The sequence below is a fragment of the Aphelocoma coerulescens genome, chromosome 6 (genome assembly GCF_041296385.1).
Source record: "Aphelocoma coerulescens isolate FSJ_1873_10779 chromosome 6, UR_Acoe_1.0, whole genome shotgun sequence".
NCBI classification, from domain to species: domain Eukaryota; kingdom Metazoa; phylum Chordata; class Aves; order Passeriformes; family Corvidae; genus Aphelocoma; species Aphelocoma coerulescens.
The window spans coordinates 4,433,751-4,453,418 of NC_091020.1; the positions used below are offsets into that span (position 1 = coordinate 4,433,751).

The following is a 19,668-nucleotide window of genomic DNA, read 5'->3' on the forward strand; positions in this document are numbered from 1 at the left end:
CTCATGTGTATGAGTTTGACTTATTTTACATGCAAGAGGAAGCCTTACCTAGATCTTGCCCACTGAGAGTTGGAATTTAGCAAAGGAAGAAGATATCTGTAGGCTTGTCAGTGTATTGAACCATATTAGGAGGGTAGGAGGAAGCTCAAGAAGATTTTCAACTACTAAGCATAAAAATGAAAATGTAAAACCCATGTGAAAAAGGAAGAAAAGCATTTACATTTTTCTACTTCCAGATACAAATAACTGTATCCAATAACCCTTACAATCATGCATGCGGTGCATGGTTTTTTAATTAAAATTAATTTGAGATGAGGCAAAATAAGTATCCCAAGTTTTTGAAATATTCCCCGTTCGTTAGAGTTTAACATCAAATAGTTGCTGTGCGATAAGAACACAAGCATGTGGGAGGTCTTTCAAGGAAAAAAAAGTCTTTATGTGAGGCAAACTTTCAACATTAGGAGAACTCACTGTTTATAACAACATTTTTCTGTTTATAAACAACATTCTCCTGAAGGAAACAGGAGTGCTGGAGAAGTGTGAGAGAGGACATTGATGATTTTCACAGTGTAACACTTTCAGAGTCAGTCATAGATGTCTGAATTTTAATGCCAATTTTCCTGCTGTTGTGATTTTTAATAGTCTCACCATAAACTCAATTTCCCTTCTTTATTTCTCTAGTGGCTACAGCCTATCCTTAACATAAATATTAACAGCATTACATGGATATTTTGTTTCAAATATTTCTGGAAGATTCTGAGTCACTTTGTGACACGGTAAAGTATTTTTGAGTAGAGCAGATCAGAGCAAGGCAACACTGGAACAGTTACAAGGTGTGAATTGTTCTGCAGTAACAGCACCCTTGGAACCAGCTGCTTTTTAGAGCAGGTAAGAGACTTTTGGTCACAGTACCTGTGTGTTCTCGCTATTTAGATGGAGTTGTTCAGGGAAGAACTGTTACTATCATTTGTGCTATGCTGGAGTCAAGGAGAGCTTTCCCCACTCAGCAGGAGCGGGGCCTGCCCTCTCTAGGTTGTGCAAAGACCATCTGCCTGTTGCCTTCCGAGCGCAAATACAATCTGTTACTTTGTCAAAATAAGCAACACATCTATCAGATCATTTATAGCCTGCTGCGTGCCTGCCTCCCCAGCTATGGGGGAAACAGCCTGTTTATGGCACTCTCATTTTGGGGCAGAAGCTGTTATATCTCAAACACTGTAATGAATATTTCATAGCTCCAGAACCCAGAGATAGGGCTTCGCTCTCACTCAGGCTGGCAGGTATTCAGGGTCATCCTGGCAGGACAGGAATGCCAAGTACTCCAAAAGCTCTATTTTATGGATGTATATAATCCAGGAACTTGATCAAATCAGTGTAAGCATTGCCCTGTCATTAGGAAAACCAAATACAATCAAAGTTGATGTGTGTCTATATTATGGTCATAGAGAACAGCTGTAACAACCAAGTTCTGCAGCTAATCTGTATTTCTGTAATGAATGGTTTTCCCCATTTTTGTGCCATTTTTTAACCCTTCCTCTACCTTTTATATTGCTTATGTGCTTGTTATGCCAGTAGATTGGGTACAGTGGGCTAAAGAAGCCAGAAAAACCACATCCTAACTTTCTAGAGAACTCTCTTTTAGTAGCACTTTCTTAAATTAGACCATCCCATGTACTTTAGAATTTAAAGTCTTTGTGTGTGTCAGATTCTGACATGTTGTTTAACATAGGCTGATCAGCTGCAGTCACAGGTTAGGTGTAGTGTGTAAGCCAGGGGAAAGGTCTTTCCTCCTCAAACACCTACTGATTCTAAAAGTTAAATGTAGCTTAGTAGCTTAACAAAATATCAAAAATGCCTTTTCATCCTTTAAAAGGAGGTTTTAATCCTTGTTACTTATCCTTAAATGCAGCTATGCAGACTGCAGAGATCATTGTCTTAATTATTCCTTAGTCATATAAGTAAAAATACTAATTGAATGTTTAATCATAATCAACATGACTTTTTTTTTTTTTTTTTTTTTTTTTTTTTTTTTTTTTTTGTCTAATGGAGATATACAAATATATCTTTCAGAATAAAGAAAAAAAGAGTAAGGTAGCAAACCCCAGAAAATAACACTGTTTGCAGCTGAGGAATACATTGTAGGATCCCTCTCCACAACTCAGAAATAGTAGCCAGAAAGGGATAGGGAAAATTGTGGGAATCACAAGTACATAATGGCTTCTCCAAAGAATTAGAACAGGTCAGGACTTCTAGCTAAGGAAACAGTGGTGACTTGAGAAACGACCGATGCTTTTGGCTTGGTGCTCTGTGCCTCCCAAGGATTGCAATTTTTACATTAACTACTGAAAAACCTATTTCAGAGTTTGAGGAAAGCTGGATGGATAAAGCGATAAATTTGTGAGTGGTGCTTTTGGCAACAGATCAATATGATAACCAGGCGCTGCCAAGCTAAGAGGCAGACAAGACTCTATCTCTGTGAATTTCTTAAAGCAAACTACTTGCAACAATGTTTGAGCATTTACTGTAGCACAACTTTTTAGTGCAGAAAGTGACACGTTCTTTGTCTGGGGACTCCTGATGCAATGATTTGGGTTTGGCATTTGCAGAACTGTATTTGTTTGTCAGAGCAGCACAGATGCAGCAATGTTTATCACTGGGTCACTCAACTACAGATCCCTCCAGATCTGTACTGAATAGATCACATTTCTCACTTCTCATAGTGTTGCAAAGGGATCTTGGATCAAATTGACTATTCTTGTGCTAATAAGGAAGTCTGTCCCTTTGCTGTTACACCCTTTGGTGTAGTTTGGAGCAGTGACACACATTTCCTTTCTCCTCTGGTAACACAGAGAAACATTGTCTCCCTTGATAGGACCATTAAAGCTCCAAGTTCTTTTCAGAGCAGCCTCATAGGTCAGGACAGCACAGCACTTCGTGTTTGCCTGCTTTCATAATTGTTCCTGAGTTTGATTTAAAACAAGACAATTTACCTCATTAGCTATTTTTTCCTGCTAACTGCAGAGCCCTAAAGGAAAAAATATCTCAGCTGTGTCCTATAAATAAATGAAAATGCTTTGAAACAAGCCAACCTTTGGGTCTCACGTTTTTCTGAAGCAGGACACAGCGAACCTCCAGAACATTTATTTATTGCACAAGTGCAAGATTTCACTACTCTCCCACAGCAGAGCAATACATATCCAGGAGCCATCACTTTATAAAGCAAGAGTGACCTTGAAGCCTTAAGGAATGATAAAAGCCAAAGTTTCAAACACATTCTCCATTCCAAGCTGGATCATCAACACATGGGGTTTTTTCCTATATAACTTTATGCATCAGTCACTGTTAAACATCCAGATCATTGAGAATTTTGCCTCGCATTCCAAGCTCATTGTCTGTACCCAGAGGAGATCCGGAGTGAAGCACACTTCTGCTGTCTGGCCACTCAGAGCTAATGGTTTTTCATCACATCACTTTCATTCCAAGAAACCACCACTGCATTGGTGATTGGGCTCACACAGAAACACACCCAGGCACACAAGAGAGGAGGAGGGGAGGGAAAGGGCTGTACCCCTAAGCTGAAGGAAGGAAGAGACGGATGGACACCTTGCCATTGTTTCTCTCAGTTTCGAGGAAAGACAACACACAAAGCTGGTAATTACAATAATTTTAGCATGGGCATAACTAGAGAGAGTCTATGTCTCTCCCCTCTTTGCCCTTGCTCTCTCAGTTCCACAGTTAGTGTGGGTTTGTGATTTATAGTTGATTAATTAATGTTGTAAGAGCAAGCTGCTGTTCATGCCATGGGACGTTTCAGGCTGTCTTTCTGCTGTGCAGATTCCGCAGGGTCCAGTGCTAGGGCTCAGCTGATGTTGCTGCCTTTCCCTTAGCACAGGCACTAGGTAGGACTCTGTTTTCTGTCCAGCCGTCTAATTTTACAGCGATAGCAGTCTTTTTGAGGTTGTCCTTCTAAGTTCATTGACATTTCCCACCAAGTTCCACAGTTCCCGGGCCTGACTGGCAAACAGCAGATGGCGTGGTTGCCTCAGCACAGGAACCTGAAACCCACCCCAAAGAGGAAGTGAATTCACCTGTAAGTGAATTTATGGGCTATGATTTGCATGTGGTGTCATTTACAAAAGACACAAACTATGTGTAGGTGAACAGGCATTTTTATAAAAGGAGAAGAAAGTATGTACATCGCAGGGAACAAATGCAGACTGTACCGGAATAGGTATCCATGTATGTATTTAATTTATAAAATAGAAACCTCACTAAAACATTGACACAAAGGAATAAAGCTTCAACACAATACATGGGGAATTCATCAGCCTCCTCTTGGAAAACAATGGGATGACACTTTAAATATGATGTCATGTTTACCATTACAACCACCCCCCAGCCAGAGATATTTTTCATAACCTCCTGCCTTGTTTTTTAGTCCACTTTTAGTCATCCAAAAACCCATTCCCCAAACAAACTTCCTCCTAAAATCTCACATCTTTGTTCTCCTAATGTAGTGACTAAGCTAAGGTATTTTAAATAGTCATATACAGCTCTGCACAGCAGTTTTTATCACAATATAAACTAGCACCTCTGAGTAACATCGGCACTGGCTTCTTTATCTGATAAATGGGTACTTGGTGATTAAACATAAAAGTCCCATCTTTTACAAGAAGACAGAAATGCTTTGAAGGTGCTATATTTAATCAACACTTTACTTTTAGAAACCTCAGATTTATTTACTTCTGAGGAGTGGATTCAGGAGGTTCTTTAAGTGTATCCCTGATTTCCAGGACAGGGATGGTTACACTGAAATCACTGGATTAATTAATGAACTCAGGAAATGTGTAACTGAAATTCAGCTTTTGTTCTGACATAAAAATTCCTAAGCTATTTTTCACTCATACAGATGGAAATCATTTACCTAAATCCCTTTCCTTGTACATGTTGAGTGTTTAGTCCTTTAGTGTCTTTTTAATCTTCTATCACACTGAGAAAAGATTTGCTTGAAAACTTAAAAGTGGAAAAAATATTTAAAAAGAAACACCAAATAATTACAATATTTCAATTCTGTTATGATCAGTATAACTCCTTATGGCACAGCTGTCTCTGCTTTTCTAAAATTTTGCTAGGAATGGTCAACATGGAATTCAGAATTCCCAGGATTAAAAACCAAACAGATCAGAACTACTGTATTAAGAAAAAAAAAAAGTGAAACAGAAAAGTCAAATGCTCATTTTGGCTGAAGAAGCTTCTGCTGAGGTTGAAAAGCTTGTGGGGAAGAACAGCCCTTTGTTCTCTTCATTCTAGCAATTATTTAGTGTGGAATTTAGTGGAAGTCAAAAAAATTCCAAGTAGCTAAACTATGTCAAAAGGAGTTGAAATAATGTCTTAGAAACAGCACAATGACAGTAAAAATTACTGGTAACACAAAAATATACACAGCACATACATGAATCAATGCCAAATAACATTGGACATTCAATATACAGGCTGAAAAGTTCAATGTGAAAAAAAGTGTACAAAATGTATTCAGATTTAAACATCTCAATCAATCAGTGTCTATAAGAGAAACATAGAAACAATGCCCTGTCAAGATCTACTCACAATTCATCACTATACTACAGCTACAATAAATATTCTACATTCTATGCCATCAAAGGGGAAGAACCTCTCTTGAAAAATACAAGGAAACCAGATATGTAATGACACAAAGTTGCTTCAAAAATCATTCTCCTGCAGGGGTTAGGTCATTGGTGTTTGCCTGGTGTTGGCTGAGCAGCAGATCTTGGACAGAAAGTGTCCCAATACCAAAGAATTTGGTGTCCAAGTGACACAAAGATGAGAAACAGGAGCAGTGCCAATGACACAAGCATTCCAGGTGTGGGAAAGGCCATCAGGGAGGTGTTTCCTGTTGCTCTGAGGACTCTGAATGCCAAGGGGGGGATCAGTGTGACTTCTTGGAGGAGCTAAGTCACCTGGATAGGGGATGGCCCACCCACCTCCAAGCCAGAGCATCCAGAGAAACACCTCCTTGCAGCCACTCACTCTGCACCCACTGGTGATGGAAGCATGGAGTGTCTGTGACATCTGCAGGCTGTCCCCATAAATCAGGAACTCCCTCCCATTGCTGCACTGCTCAACATCTGGAGCTAATTCTGCATCACTAAAGCCATGAGAATGGTGTGGGGTCAGGCCAATCCTCCCTGTATCAGGGGGATAATCTCAGCCCTTTTTGGGGTGGGGGTGAACACAGCAATGAATGTTCTGCCTCAGTTTGCCCATCTTTAAGTGTAATGGGTGAGGGAGAACAAGGAATAGCAGAGTGAAGGGAGTGGGAATGGGACAAGTCATGAATGAATGGTGAGGGACCAGGCTTGAAGAAGGAGTCTGCTTATGGTGGCCTGCACAGTCTTGCTGCCAAGTGTCTTCCTCTCCTTTTCACTGACATCACCCAGAAAAGGCTGTGGAATTTAAGAAGCTAACATTCTTCCTCTGGAAGGCTCAAAAAAAGGGTGAAACGGCTTGGCCTGTGGCACTGCTGTAGGGTGCAACATCAGGGTAAAAGCAAATCTTTGCAGGAGAGCAAAAGGGACGATTTACTGAAGCAACATTTTGAAACATGACCGTGAAAAAACAATGGAATTATCACAAAATGGAATTTCACCCTCCCAGCAAACCCCCACCAGAGACAAGAGACTGACAAACAATATACCATGGAAAGCAATAACGTAAGTTGCACTCCACAAGCTCCACAACCAATCCTCTCATACCAGCCATTAGTATCTAACTTACTAAACTTTGAAACAGCAGTTCAACAAACTCATGTTTTGCAGGAAAAACAAAAGTTTAGCAGGTTTTTCTTGAAAAAAAAATCTGCAGTATTCTAACTCTGTCTGAAAAAGAACAAACAAAATCGTAAGAAAGCTACAAAACTACACTGCCCTTGCTGCCTTTAAACAGTAAAAGCTTTACAGCCAACTCTAAAATAAATCACAAACATCTACAGTCTTAATTCATGTTTTGTCACGATGTTCTCATCAGCTCAAAATGTTTAACAAAGCAGGCCTACAAGGAGGGAGGAAGGATAGCAGGAAGGATAGATAATAACAGTGAGTGGAAAATGATCAAAATGTGACCAACAGAGATTTTCTGAAAATGCAGAAAAGAAAGTAGCTATTTTGTCTGGATCAAAGACATCTGGAAGATATAGGGACAAAAAGAGGGGAAGGGAGAAAAAACCCCAAAGTGTAAAAGAAGGGGAGACCCTCATCCAGCAAAGCATTTGCACAGAGGCTCAGGGTGAAGCACAGCCTAAAGCTAAGCTTGAACCAGTGTGTTGCTGGATTCAGAGGAGGGAAAACAATAGCAACAGACAGTAATACTTGAGCAGGTACCCTCCAAGAACTTGCCATCTTTAAATAAATGTCTTTTAAATTTAGTTTTTCAGCTCCTTCTAGCCAAGACTGTGATTTCAGGCTGTAGAACGTTGCTGAAGAGGACACAGTGGCTCTTACCAGACTTCACTGCTTTCAGACAGACCACCTAAGGTGGGAAGAGACCATTTCCAATCATCTGGTCCCTAACATAGCCCTTTTGATCTTTGTAAATGTAAATGAAGCGTTGCGGAGAGAGCGTTTTGTCTGGGAGAGGTCACTGGCACCTGGTCCCTAGGTGTGGCCTTTGGGGATATATTTATCCCCACTAAAAACGGGTTTGCCTATAGAAAGCACCTTTCCACTACTGAACTTGGGGAGAAAAAACACAACAGGAATGTCCTTAGGACATTTTGGGTGAGGAACTTTTACACACTTATTCCAAAAGCCCATTAAAAATATACCTAAAAGAAAACACAAGAAAACAGAATAGAGCAAACAAATTGCCCCCAAAAATCATTAACAAAAAGTAGAAGTAACATTATCAAACTATATATATAATGGTTTTCATTAAAAAAAGAAGGAAAAATGCACACCTACCGCCTGCAGTTCTGGTCAGGTTGTCCCTCTGCCCCCCGCCCCGCCAATAAAAGAGTAAAAATAAAAAAAATTACAAATCAAATAAATTAATCTTTCCACCAGCCTGGTTACCAACTGAAACAATTTCTTCCCCCACTACTCTATTTCCCGAACACATGCGTTAGAAACCTTAAGAAAAAAATCTGCAGTTCTTCAGATGAACCTGAAAGCAGGACTTTTCCCCCATTCTTTGCAAACCTGGAGTTATTTTAACAGTAGACTTTCTGTGCATTGGAGAGAGGAGACGGGTGTCAGGTATGGGTGTCCTTATCAGAAGGTCAGAATGATTCCACCCCTGCTGACAAAGAGTGCTTGAATCTGGGATGGCTCTGGGTTAATGGCATCCCTTTGAGCTTGAAATCAGCACTTTCTCCCTAACTGTAACGTGAATTTCTTAGCACTCGGATCTGTCTAATGATTGAGATAATATCACTCATTAGCTCTGGTAACAATGGCCCTGGCTCACCAAAGTATTTCAATATGCAAATAGCATCACTGAGGCCAGTGGGGAATCACTCCCTCAAAGTTGAATATGTGGTTTACTACTTGGGCCAACAGGATTCCCAATGCACTCAGAGAAGTAGAGATCTCTGTCATGTCCAAAAGACAGGTACTTATTTTAGGTTTGGGGTTTTTTACAATAAATTGCACAAGCTGTGGTGGAAAGACACTTGAGCTTACATGTTAACTTCCAGCAGTGGGGTAAGGGATGAGTAAAGGATGCCAGGTTTGCATGGCAGCTGGTAGGAAGTATCCAGGATTGTATATTCTGCCCTTCAGGCAGCTGGGAAATTTTTGCCAAATCTTTATTTCCCTTTAGTGAACACATTAAAACATATAACAGTGGAATTGAACCTTTGTGATCCTTCTTTTCCATCTGGAAGTACATCTGTGGAGATGTACCCACAAAATGGCCTTAACGGGCCAGCAGAAAACATTTCCGGAGGGCTCCAGACAAAGTACATCCAGTGGGTGCAGTGGAGACCAAAGCACAAGTACAGGAAGCAAAGGAATTAATCAGTGAAAACAGACTTTTTCCACACTCCACATTTTCCTCTTCTGACAACATATTTCATGCCTTCAGTATGGTTTAAAAAACCCCAAACAGGAGAAGAAAGTTTGTGATGAAAAGGTTAAAGATGGAATCATCAATGATACAGGTGGAAGTTTGTCATCTGCTAACCAGAAATGGTAGCAAAAAGTGTTATCCTCTCTGAGCAGCAGTCTGAACTGAACATGGGGGTTCCTCTGCTTTTCTAAAGAGAATTGCTCAAGAAGAGTTTCTTTCTTGGATCAAAGGATCCCCTCCCAGAAATATTGTCTATGTCTTGCACTCATTTATGCAGCTGCTGCTGGAAAATGAGCCTAATTCTTCATCTGAAGAGTCTGACCACAATAGTAGAATGAAGTGAAAATGACCAAAGAAAAAGAATATAAATGGTGCCGTTCTCAACCCCTGCCACTGGCCTCTGGGGGAAGACAGAAAGCAAAGCAGAAAGTGCTGGCATGCTGAGCTCCCGCAGCCCCAGCGGGCAGCATCTGGGCACACATTCCTGGTGCACTGCCGAGGAACTCTTCCCAGGCTCCAAGGAGGGAACTTCCAAAACATCTCCAGCAAATCTTCAGGAAGGGCCTCCTCCTTTCACTCTGCTGCCATTTTCCAAGCTTCTCCACTCTCAGACTCACTTTCTGGCTATCAACCAAGGAGTTTGACCCTTGAAGTGGCAGACAAAAGGTTTCACATGAAAACAGCCAGGCAGAATTGACAGGAATCAACAGCAACAGTACCCTGGTTACAGGTTTAGTAGGGACAGAGCCTGAAACTAAACTGCCACACTCAGGGTGGTACAAACCAAGCTGCCCCCTTTGGGTTTCTTTGGACATGCAAGGAGCTTAGGTTTGGGAAGAGCAGCAGGTCAGTGTGGTGTCACTGATTTGAGACCTCTTGTCTATCCCTAGTGGCTGATGAGATTGGATCAATATTGGGGCTGTAGAACAGCAATCCAAAATGGTTATCTGGTACTTCAATGAAAATCCCAGGCTATAATCTGCAGCAGCCACAGGGAACGCTTGTCACCATTTCCCAACCTTTAGGACAGATGAGAGGGTACCCTACACATTTTCCCAGTAGTAGCTAAGTCTCTGCTGACCCAAGTCAGGTACTTTCAAGAGTTCTGGCAATTTCACTTCAAGGTCCCTCACACCTCAGGCAAGAGCTTTCTCACAAATACAGCAGTCAAAAATCAGGCCGAGAAATAAAACAGGTACAGCATCACCTTGAGAATCCTGTAGTCAGGACAAAGTAACAGATGTGCATTCACTTTGCTCTTGGATCAGATAAAAACAACCAACAATAATCCCACACAGTGCAATCACAAATACCAGCTACACAAAAACCATGCTACACAGACCAAAGGGAACAGGAAGCTTTGGCAGGTTCTCCTAGGGATGTCTATGTTTTTAAGGATTAAGAATAGCGAGGATTTTGAGAAGGGACTGAAGCATTCAAACATCCTTCCTTGCAGCTGAATGCTTCAAGATCAGAGCAGGAACTCACTGCTGCTACTACAACGTTCCAAACCCAAAGCACTAGGAGTACACAGGGCTGGGCCTTTAGTAACTGCTTTCTTTAACAGGTGTGCAATTAAAACACAATTGGAACATCAGCTGTTCCAATTAGCTCAGCTTCACAGCTGCAAAGCCTTTTAACACGGAGCTGGGGCTTATATTAACGGCATCTATTACTGAGAAAACCAACAAGAATCCCTCAGTGCTCTGTGGTTCATTTTCTCTCCATGCTGTTTCAGCTCCAGTGTGCCAAGCATCTCATGAAAACATCATGCATGGAAAAATTTCATCCCAAGGACAATGTTGGCATGAGAACAAATGGTTATAAATACCATGAATTAATTTAGGTTGAAAGTTGCAAGGAGCTTTCTAACTGTGAGAGCACTGGAATCGGAACAGCCTGCAGGGCGGGGAGGGAAAGGACACAGGGCAGTGGAAGCCGTACTGGTTTTTAGATGAAATTCAGTAAATTTCTGAAAGAGTGAGGTGACAGATGGATTGCAGCAGTCAGAGGCTGGGCTGGGTTCCTTGGACAGTCCCTTCCCTGTATACAAGGGAACTATGTCCCTTACTCTGTCACTTTATTATGATGGTGCTAAAAGGCTGTATGGAATTGTCTAGAAAAACAACTGATTAATAGTTTGTGAATAGATGAATAGTTGAGTATGGGGGACCTCGTGGAGGTGACCCCTTCCACTGGCACAGCGGTAGTCAGGAGAAGCTGAATTCCTGTTGTAGTGGCAGCATCATGCAAAGACCAGGATTTTGGGGGATCAGCCTCACTACTGCATCACCACTCGTGTTTCTCCATCTGATCATTAAATACTGGTAGCTTTCCCCTGAAACTCCGGGGTTGCCCACTGCCTTTGCCCCTATGCGAAGGACCAAGGCAAGTAGACATGTTTTAGGAAACAGATTTAGACTTCCACTTTTCCCCTCATTTTCTAAGGAAAGAACACTTATGTTCGCTTTAGTCTGGTAGTATTTTCCTCTCTGGGTAGTTTAGACTTGAGACATCAACAAAGGTAGGTCAGGAAGGATAATTAAGATGTCCATATGCAAATGATAATTACACACTCTACAAATTTGCATGCGACCTTTGGTTAACATTTTAAAAAGTCATATGGATTGATTTCACTAATACACATTTGTTAGGATATCGAGGTATATGCTGCATTATGCTTAATTTTAAATAAGACTTCAATTAAGCTGCTTCAAGGCCTACAATTTAGAAAGGGATTAGAATTTCTTGCCAAGCAGGGCTTGTTGTCAGGACGGTTAGTCTAGCTCATGGGAGGATAATTAAACTGCGAGTCTCTACGTTCCCAGTTCACGGGGACTACCGTGAGGTTTTTCAGCAACACTTTAATTCATCACAACAGAAGTGTTAATGTTTTGCTTTAATAAAAAATACATAATATTTTGAAATATTCTTGAATGATCCAGCTTGAAAAATGAAAATGACCTTTAAATCTATACAGGGCAGTTCCTTTGGGCACTTTTAATGCAATAATTTATTAAGTTCCTATATTCATCATATGTGCACAAATACCATGTAAATATTACAGCTGTACTCCATGACAAAACAAGCGCAATACAGAGAACTGACAAATGGGAAAAAAGGGAGATCTAGTATTTTCTGTACAAAAAAATATGCCACTTTATGATAATTTGTAAAAATGCATAACTTCTGGCATTTCAGAGAAGAACACTGTATAAAAATAAATATTCTATGTACAGTAACACACACAGGCCAATCCAGGGTTAGAATCATCACTGCAAAAGAAAACATAAACAAGTGTTAGTGACAACTCACTAACAAGTGTTAGCGACAGCTCACAGGGGGAAGGACCATGCCATGGGGAGAAGGACACTGTTAGGGAGCTGGCTCTGGGTTCTCCAGGAGGAAAAGCAATGGTGACTGATATCAGCAGGGACCCTTTTCACTTCCCCAGGTGCCAAAGTGAGGAAGGGAGATTCACCCCAGGCTGACTCTGCCTCCACCCTCTTCCTACCACTGTGGCTTGAACACTTGGCATTAACACCTACAGTGGGCACTGAAGGTGGGCCAGACCCTGGGGAGTGCAGGTGGGGTCTGAGGGAATCCAGGTGGAAATCTCATCTTTGTACAAGGACTAGAGCAGGGCCAGGCAGCTCACAGGCCACGGATACAGTTCTCTCCTTTGTAGCCCATAGAGCTGAACTCTGATATACAAATAAGGAGGAGTTTTGGTTGCCACTTTTCAGGGATACAGTCCTGGAAATCCCATCCATGCATCCACACCTCTTCTGCTCTTATACAGATTCATGGAAAAACATTAGCCGGACCCATGGCACTGCCAACTCAGTACAACAACGTTTCCAAGATTACCTTATTCCAGCAGCCTTGAACTGGAAGGCCATCTTCCCCCTGCAAAAAAGATGGATGAAATAGCAGTTTAGGACACAAAAAGTAGTACAGAGATAGAGAAAGGAAGGCATGGGTTAACTATTACTGCAACAAACAGTTTGAACCAGGGCTGGAGGAATAGTCAGAGATATTCCTCATCCTTCAGATGACCCAGACTTCCGGCTGGCAGAACCAGTGCAGCCTGAAGCAGGGGCTGGGGTGAAGAAGGGAAATGCCTGCACGCTGTACAAGGGACTTATGTACCCGAGAACCACTCTCTCCTAAGAAAGGAGTCTATTCAGGCTTCCTTGAAGGAAGAAGAGAAGGAACACAGGAAGTCCAACTGAGCCAGAAAAATACTACCAGGGGCTGGCAGTGGAAAGTGTGAGGTGGCTGCTCTGTGTCCTCAGGCTTGGCTATGTAACATTGAGCTTAAAACCAAACCCCAGAGTCAGCACTAACCTCAGACCCTGAGGAGGGTCTGGAAAAAACCTCCATTTCCTTTCTGCCCTATCTGTCAAAGGGCTTGCTTTGTCATGTGAGACACTGCCCAGCTATCCCCTCTTGCCTCTGGGGAGATCCTGCTCCCGGGAAATAAGGAAGGCAAGCAGCTGGGCAGCCCCTCTGCTGGTTCAGGATGTCTCAGCTGACTCCCTGAAAAGGGACTTTGGCTTCCATAACACAGTGGGATTTCTGTGAAAATCCCCCAGCACTTCTGCAACTGTGATGTCTTGGGCTCCATGGTTGGGAAATGCTTTTGTAAATGACTGCCATTCATTTCAACCCTGTGAAGCCCTCTTTGATGGGCTGGATGTGACACCAGTGCTAAGGTGCTCTGGGGCAGGAGATAAAGTCAGATGAAAGGAGATAAATCTCTGACATGAGAAGTCAAATACTTGTGCTGTGTGCACATGGTAGATTCATGGTCTATCGCTATTCCCCAGGAAACCCCAAAAAAATACAAACAGAAAAGCAAATGCACAGTAGTATATTGAGAAATGAACTATTTACTGGAGATGCACTTCCAGGGGGCTCATGAACGTTGCCATGATGGTACAACAATATTGCTTTTCAAATGCATTTTTTGACTTTGGTCTCCTTGTGCTGTTTCCTCCCCTTCCCCCAACTACGTGGAAACATGGGATTACAAGTTATTTACTGGGTAAATTGTGGTGTTCCCATTGGTACACTGGTGGTGATAGGAATGACTGGTGTAGTGCACGGCAGGAGGAGATGGGAAGTTAGGTGTATGAAGGAATGGGAGGCCAGGGAGTCACAGCTTAGGGATCAAAGGAAGATCAGGGTCACAAGGAAGTGTTTGTTGCAGGCGAATGTGCCGAGAACGGAAACATGACATGCTTGCTAGTACCAAGGATCTCCTTCCACATATCTCAGATGTGCAAAGAGTCAGTTCACAGCCTCCATAAGCTAAACACATGGATGTGTCAGCTGGATACTAAGCTTTTAACCTAGATGGATCAAAAAACATGCTTATTCACGTTCCCAAGCTAGCTTGCATGCCAGAACACTATGTATAAAAAAATAACAGCATCCATATTTCATCAGACTTTCTGGCAAGTCTCCCTTAACGAAAATAGTGTGAATTGTAATACAGACATGTGGGGTGAATCCTCACTGGGAGCACTGACAAAGCCAAGAAGGTCGTGTACCAGGGCACTGGTGGAATCCTTGCACCTGCAAAATTCGTGGCCTTATTCAGCCAGAAGTTACTCTATAGAAACCTGGCCATGATAACTGGGAGACAAAACACAGGGCTCTGTGGTCTTCCTCCTTTGTGGACTGTTCTGGGCAGGTACAGCTTCATCTGTGGGACTGGAAGAAGTTTCTGCTACCCAGAATTTAGAGAGCTGCAACTGAGACTTTACCAGTGGTCACTGCCCCAAAGAGGCAACAGCAGCACCTAAAGGAGGGAATACTGGATGGAAAATTATGTTAGCTCTTCACAAAGCTCAAATAACAATGGCTTTTTATGGCAGTTTTCTGTTTTGGTTTTTTTTTTTTCCCTAAAGAAACTAGGAAAACCTTCCAAACTAAATGTGGCTTTTTGCCTTGGGATGCATTTTTCCAGCTAGTGAACTAACAATATCCCATCCAAAGTAGATGGCATCAAACATCCTTAAGTGAGCCTAAAGCTTGGAAGGACCATACTCAAGCAAACCTCGTCATGCCAAACAGGGCTGGAAGGGCAGGGGAGTACAAATTTCTTTGTATTACAGAGATGTTGAGACTGTCCTAGGGAGAAAAAACTCCACCTGAATGCTGCATCTCCAGAAATATCAGAGAAAATGAATAAATTGATGACCTTTACTGGGATACTTAGAAATCAGTTGGGGTTAGGTGTTTCAGAATACTTTTGCCCTACAGCTGTTGAGCTAGATCAGGCACTAATACAACAGTCATTTTATCACTCAAATAAGATGGATATTGGGAAACAGGCAATCCCAAATTCAAGTTTTTTGGATACTATGGATTCAGTTTGGACTTCTGGGGAGAGTAATAAATAGGAATTACTCAGCAGAGAGGGTAAGTGTCCCCATTAATATGTTTCACAGGGGCTTACTGATGGGATAACTATTATTTTCAGTCATCTTAATGTCTGGGGTGACTGAGGTCATATGGAACCGTGTCAGGCTGTGCTCAACACACACAGGCACTTAAAAATAGAGTTAATAAAGGACACAAGCATTGCAGCTCCTTGTGAGGAAGCCAAGCCAGTGCAGAGCTGGGTCTGCATACATAGCTTTACTGGAAGCTGTCAAAGTGAAGGCAAAGGAAGAATTGAAGCAATTGTAAATAAAACCACATTCCAACTCTACTTTTCCTCATGCCACAAAGTACTGCTAACAGCAGCTGGGAATCAGAATGAAGGGAAGGGCCTGGTTCCGACAGCAGCTATGAGAGGAAGGGAAGATGGAGACAGGTAAGGAAGGAACTGCTGGGTGTCTCCAGGGCATGCAGCTGTTTGGGGGATCAGAAAATAGCACCAAGAGCCAAAAAGCAAATGAGCATGCAGGAAAGGGAAGGTACACCATACCAATGGGCATGGGGCATCCAGGCCGTCCAGCCCAGGTAGCCCCGGCTCACCCTTCTCGCCTTTAAAACCTCGGAGACCCTGTTTATGAAATCAACCACTATCATTATTTCATTCAGTGCCAGCCAGCTCTGTGTCCCAGGAGGAAAAGCCGAGTCCTTGCTGGGACTGGCACAGGGCACTCAGCTGCACACCCAGCACAGACCCCTGTCTGCATCAGCATCAGTTTCCTTTTTAGTTTTCTCTCATCTATGAGCCAGGAGATGCTTCTCTAAGTTAAAGCTGAGAGGATGGGAATAGCGTTTCCTCCATTACAAAACCATCCATTCCTCTGATCCTCACTAGGAAACCCAGCAGTTGGATTTTTAAAAGCATGATCCCCAAGAACTCCTGGAATTTGTGGCACTGCTAGCAGATTTTTGACAGCATTTGCTGTAGCATATGAATTTAGATAAAAATGTACACATATTCCTGTATATATTCATTTGCCTAGACTTACAGCCAATCTATTTTGACAGAAACACATCCCATTTAGGATAACTGAGACTTGTTTTCCCTCTGGGTAGTGCAGCTCAAGTGCCCTGTGTGCTCTCAGGCCATCATATCAGCTGGCTGTTATTCCAAGACAAGGAAACCAGCATTCCAGTTTTGCTATCACATATATTTGATCCTATCGAGCATCTCCAGAGAAGAGCCATAACCAGCAGCAAAGGAGACAGGGCTCTATCCACAGAGGAGAAAGCTCTGGGCTCCCAGCACATGGGACACCCCATGTACCCCAAACCTTTGTGAGGTCTGGAAGCGGAAGGAACATAACCAAGGTCACTCAGCAGCCTGATCTCTTAGAGGATCAGTTGGTCCCACAGCTTTGCCACAGGCTGTGGTGGGAACCCAGCTGGACCTTACCCAAATGTTGTACTTTTGCAAGACTATTATTTATGTTATGATTTCCTTCTGTCTTCCCCACCAACACATCTTAAAACAATACATTTGATGAAACAGGACATACCAACGGACAGGGTGCATCTAATCCAGGTGCTCCTTGGTCTCCCTTATCCCCTTTAGACCCTCTAGAGCCTTTCTTGCCCCTCTCCCCCTGTAAATAATAGTTTAGTCCAAGAAAAAAAAGAATACACAAGAGCTTTAGGATCATCCATTTCAAACAAATGTCAGCGATAGTTTAAAAAAGAATAAACATTTCGGAAACATTTTAAAATAAATATCCCTCTGAGATGTTAAGTGAAGATCAACATATGGAGCTGCTGAGCAGTAACTGAGCTGCATAAACACTGTGGCTGTGGCTGCAGTCCCACTCTGACAGACTGTGAGGGCTCAGCATCAAAGGGATCATCACACCACTTGTCGGGGCTTCCCGTACACCAGAGAGAAGCACCTTGGAGAACCAGCTGACCCCAGACACACAGGATGGGAAACCACCCCTCTAGCCAGCAGTGTGCCACCTTATCTCAATCTCCAGCTGGCTGGGAAGGTCCCTCTGCCACTGGAGCTCTGGGATAGCACTGAGATGCTTTTTTTACGTCTCTGAATTCCCATTCTTAAAGAAAGTCTCACTCAGGGAACTCTCAGCTAGGGAATGAAGGAAGTACTCAACCCCAAGAATCTGCACAGTCTGGCTGTCCTTTGGGATGCTCTGACTAGCGCTCTCCCAAAAAACCTGTTAGACCAGAGTAGTCCTAGGCAGCACAGCCACAGGGCAGCAACTGGTCCCTGATTCTTAACTAGCAGCACAAGGCAGGGCATAGTGTGGTATTTGTCAGTTACATCCACACCAAATCCTTCTGTGTAACAGGAAATTCTCAAAGCTGCTGAGCATGAAACAGGGAAGGGGCTGCTGCACAGGGAACTGAACTTAGGGTCCTCGTGGGGAGTGTTAAAGGAATTAAGGGATAAAATCAGACAGCACAGGCTGCTGCTTATTCTTTTTAAAAAAATGTTAAACCCAAAGCTGGCAAGAGAAATGGATTGGAGAGGAGAGGCAATGAGAAGTCACCCAGAACCAAGCACTGGAAGGGAGAGGATAATCCAGGAAAAATGCAGCATGGGTTGCTCTGGAGGAAGGAACCAGGAAGAAAGGTGGAAGAGGAGGAAGGAATAAAGGGGACAAAGGTGGACCTATAGGAGCAAGGAAGATGCACAAACACACACACACAAAAACCCCCACAGGCATTAAAATAACAGCAGGACAAGTTCAGGGTTCACACTTTTTCAGCTGGATTACACAAAATGCTGCCTGTTCTCACTGCCATTAGTGCCACAACCCCAGGCACAGCTATGCTGATCTCCTGCTTCAAGCAGAGAGCAGCAGGAGCATTTCTGGGATTTTAAAAGCCTAGAGGAAAAGAGAGGATTTTGGCAAACTGGGACTTTGGAGTAGGGAGTAAGGGGAAATCCCTGGACAAAGGCTCAGTGGGAAAAGGGTTATTTTCTAGGGTCCCCTAAGATACTGCACTTGCCCATTTACACTCCTGAGTTTCTCACACTTTTCCATTGCAAGCCATGGGCTGCAGTGAGGCAGAGTGCATGCACACTTCAAGAGGCCAGTCAAACTCCCCACTCATGCTTTCCAACTCATCCTCTACAAGGAGTTGCAATTTCTCCCAGTTTTCACTTGATTTTATGCCAGAGCTCAGAGAAATCCCAGCTAATGAAAGCTAATGAAAGATCCCTTTTTTAACTAAGATACTCAGATCAAAAACCAACTGAAAAAGTCTAGGAATTAAAAATTACATTTTTTAGAAGCCACACAAGCAAAACAAAAGTGAAGAGGAAGTTAAGAAGCAAAGCCAGAAATGCAATGATCAAAAAAGGGGACAACTTTGGCATTCCCATGAAACTTGAACCTTTCTCCCCTAGTTTAAGATGCCAGTTGGCTAGTGCTGTCCAAAACTGTCCTTTCTGTGCAGAGTAAGGTCAGAAATCCATTGCAGATAGAGGACAGAGAACACTCACTATGCATCAAAAGCAAATCCACATAATGAAATAATCACACGGGCACATGCACTATAAAAAAATCACATTTCCAGATAAATTTAGGTGATGCCAGATTCTTATGAATAAAAGGTGTGTGTGACTATATACACTTGTACTCTATTGAACTGCTTGACATTTATACAATTGTAATATTACAGACTCCAATCCAAAAGTCATTTATATTTCTGAATATAAATTATATTCAACCATAGCTCCTAAATGTTTTTATCAAAAAGATTCAGATTCAAAACCTCAATAGGCAAGAAAACTTGGTGAAAAAGAAGGAGCTTCTCAGCATGCACTTCTTAGCAATGTTTACCTTTCTATAACACAGGTGGTACGATGGGAAAGCTGCCATTCTCATTACCCAGCTGTTTGACCCAGCTGTTCACCATCACTTCCATTCAGGACAATGCCTGAGGAGATTCTATATCTGATTCTTCAAGGCAGGCAAATTTAATTTATGTTTTCCAAATTTCCATCTTCCAAATTCTCTGCAGGATCGTTTGCTAGAAGACAACCTTCTTTTTCATGTTTCAGGGACAATTTCAGAGTACTGAAATAAGATTTGCTGGCTGCACCTCAGCTAATTCTCCCAGGAATCCCTACACACATCAGTAAGTAGATAAGCTGGACTTCCTAAACCACACCAT

General features: G+C 42.5%; 1 protein-coding gene across 1 annotated transcript in view; it reads right to left on the reverse strand.

Annotated features, from left to right (window-relative positions):
• Positions 1-11,754: 11,754 nt before the first annotated feature.
• The window catches only part of COL13A1 (collagen type XIII alpha 1 chain), a 53,908-nt gene continuing 45,994 nt past the window's right edge, over positions 11,755-19,668 (reverse strand). The window contains exons 40-42 of the mRNA XM_069018969.1: positions 17,034-17,120; positions 12,955-12,993; positions 11,755-12,359 (exon numbers count right to left, since the gene is read on the reverse strand). Coding sequence (XP_068875070.1) covers positions 12,357-12,359; positions 12,955-12,993; positions 17,034-17,120 — 129 coding nt within the window. The 3' untranslated portion in view covers positions 11,755-12,356. The remainder of the gene's footprint in view (positions 12,360-12,954; positions 12,994-17,033; positions 17,121-19,668) is intronic.